The sequence below is a fragment of the Vicia villosa genome, unplaced genomic scaffold (genome assembly GCF_029867415.1).
Source record: "Vicia villosa cultivar HV-30 ecotype Madison, WI unplaced genomic scaffold, Vvil1.0 ctg.005691F_1_1, whole genome shotgun sequence".
In the NCBI taxonomy this organism is placed as follows: Eukaryota; Viridiplantae; Streptophyta; class Magnoliopsida; order Fabales; family Fabaceae; genus Vicia; species Vicia villosa.
The window spans coordinates 96,498-99,443 of NW_026706662.1; the positions used below are offsets into that span (position 1 = coordinate 96,498).

Consider the following 2,946-nt stretch of genomic DNA (forward strand, 5'->3'; position numbering starts at 1 on the left):
TAAAGTTTTAAAAAATTTACTAAGAGTAAAAAACATATAAGAAGAAAAAACAAAAATAATGTCTATTATCAAAATAATATTTAAATTATTAATTTCATATATACTATATTAACAGTTAATTAATTTTAAACAATTAAACATACAAAGATATCCCTCCAAATGGAGAAAATTTAAACAATGACCTTCAAATACCACTTATCTAAAAGAGATACACTAGTCTAATGTGTAGCATCTCTAAATCTCCCAAACTCTTAGGATTGCACATATTTAATAACAATATTAAAATATTATGAAGTCTCACACCCCCTCGACATTTTATGGTATACTATATTAGGATATGCAGTTAACTGTTACTACGGAGCATATAAATTAGTAACGATAATATAACATGAAATTAATAACAATTTCTCAAAACATCTAGATCACCCACTAGAGAAAAGAAAGTCATAATACGAAAATTAGCCATGGTAAAGAAAGAGAGAATTATGAACAATTGAAAATATTTTAAATTCAACAAAGTTTTATTTGTTTTTAATTTTAAATAGTTTTAATAATCATTACATAGAATACATATTAAATGAACTTGAAAACCCTTAATGACGGTTAGTCTATCACTAGAATCAATCCACGCATAAAATTCGGTACTGTTTTTTTTCTTATTTTTTTGTTTGCTATTTTCGAAATGATAATAGGACATATAAATAATGTTTCTTAACCTTGGGTTATTTTCTAACTAATTATAGGTCAAGATAGGATAAAGTAAAAAAAATACATTAATAAATATTCAAAAGACATGATTCATATTTTAAGTTGTTGATAGTTTATTTTTACATATTATTGAACAAAAATAACAGCGGTCTTCTTTTCTTAAATTTTAAAAACAATAATGAAAAGAGTAAATATGTTAAACTAAAAGTAATGTTTAACTAATATTTTTTTAGTTAGAAAAAAATATGAAAAAAGAAATGTAATATATATATATATATATATATATATATATATATATATATATATATATATATATATAATGTTAAAAAAATCACATTGAATTAATAAGTATTTTTTCATTAAAAAAATAAAGAGATATCCCCTTGTATATGTTTAATTTTAAAGTTTTATTCGAGACCAATGGTATAATTGTCAAATACCTAATGATACTCAATTATTGATTCATAAGATTAGTAAGATGGTATAATTTATAGTTTAGTCCAAAATATATGGGAAATTATTATTATTCCTATAGCTCATTTTATATTCACGTGTTTACACTGGTGAAAAGAATTTAAAATTTTTAAATTGAAGAAATAAACAAATTTTATATGATAAAATTTTCAAATATTATAGCGTGATAATAATAAGAATAACTTGAACCTGAGAGTAAAGTTTTAAAAAATTTACTAAGAGTAAAAAACATATAAGAAGAAAAAACAAAAATAATGTCTATTATCAAAATAATATTTAAATTATTAATTTCATATATACTATATTAACAGTTAATTAATTTTAAACAATTAAACATACAAAGATATCCCTCCAAATGGAGAAAATTTAAACAATGACCTTCAAATACCACTTATCTAAAAGAGATACACTAGTCTAATGTGTAGCATCTCTAAATCTCCCAAACTCTTAGGATTGCACATATTTAATAACAATATTAAAATATTATGAAGTCTCACACCCCCTCGACATTTTATGGTATACTATATTAGGATATGCAGTTAACTGTTACTACGGAGCATATAAATTAGTAACGATAATATAACATGAAATTAACAACAATTTCTCAAAACATCTAGATCACCCACTAGAGAAAAGAAAGTCATAATACGAAAATTAGCCATGGTAAAGAAAGAGAGAATTATGAACAATTGAAAATATTTTAAATTCAACAAAGTTTTATTTGTTTTTAATTTTAAATAGTTTTAATAATGTAATGTCCCAATTTTATTTTAAGAGATTATATATATATATATATATATATATATATATATATATATATATATATATATATGTGTGGAAAGTGTCGATCACCGTTGTGTTGGTCTGATGTTGGTGAGAAGGGAATCCTTGGACCGGAGATAATTCAAGAAACCACAGAAAAGGTTAAGATGATCCGAGATAAGATGAAACAAGCTCAAGATCGACAGAAGAGTTATGCGGACAAACGAAGGAGACCGTTGGAGTTTGATGTAGGAGATCATGTGTTCTTGAAGGTGACTCCGAGGTTGAGATTGAAAGGACCGTTTAAGACGCGCAAGCTCAGCCCGAGATACGTAGGACCATATCAGATCATGAGACGGATAGGTGAAGTTGCATACCAGTTAGCGTTGCCTCCTTCACTATCCGGGCTGCATGACGTTTTCCATGTGTCTCAGTTACGGAAATTTGTGCCGGATTCATTTCATCCTATCCTGCCAGATACGATTGAAGTAGAACCAGATCTTTCCTTCCAACCGCAACCTTGTCGTATCTTGGAGTATGCTAGCAAGTCGTTGAGAAACAAAGAGATACCTCTTGTGAAGGTGTTGTGGGAGGAGTCGCGTCCTGACGAAGCCACTTGGGAGCTCGAATCAGAGATGCGGGAGTTGTATCCTCACCTGTTCTGGTAAGTTTTCGAATTCGAGGACGAATTCTATTTAAGGGGGGGAGAATGTAATGTCCCAATTTTATTTTAAGAGATTATATATATATATATATATATATGTGTGTGGAAAGTATAGATAGTTGGAATGTGACTAAGTGGCACCTTAGTAATTGGAGTTTAGTTGAAGGGCACTTAAGTCATTGCACTAGACATAAATTTCTTAAGGGGTTGTTTGGCTGAGTTCATTCCTTGTCCTTGGAACAAAAACATAATTTTGTGGAGACTAGAAGAGGGAGAACGTGAAACAAGAAGGAAAAGAGAAGAGAACCCATTTCCAACTTCATCAACAACCTTGCATG

At 28.3% G+C, this 2,946-nt stretch overlaps 1 protein-coding gene across 1 annotated transcript; it reads left to right on the plus strand.

The window, feature by feature from the left end:
- Positions 1–2,294: 2,294 nt before the first annotated feature.
- On the plus strand, positions 2,295–2,608 carry LOC131642723 (uncharacterized; the record flags this gene model as incomplete). The annotated part of the gene is made up of 1 exon (XM_058912942.1): positions 2,295–2,608. A coding segment is annotated over exon 1 (314 nt), but the record flags the coding sequence as incomplete, so codon positions are not given.
- Positions 2,609–2,946: the final 338 nt, after the last annotated feature.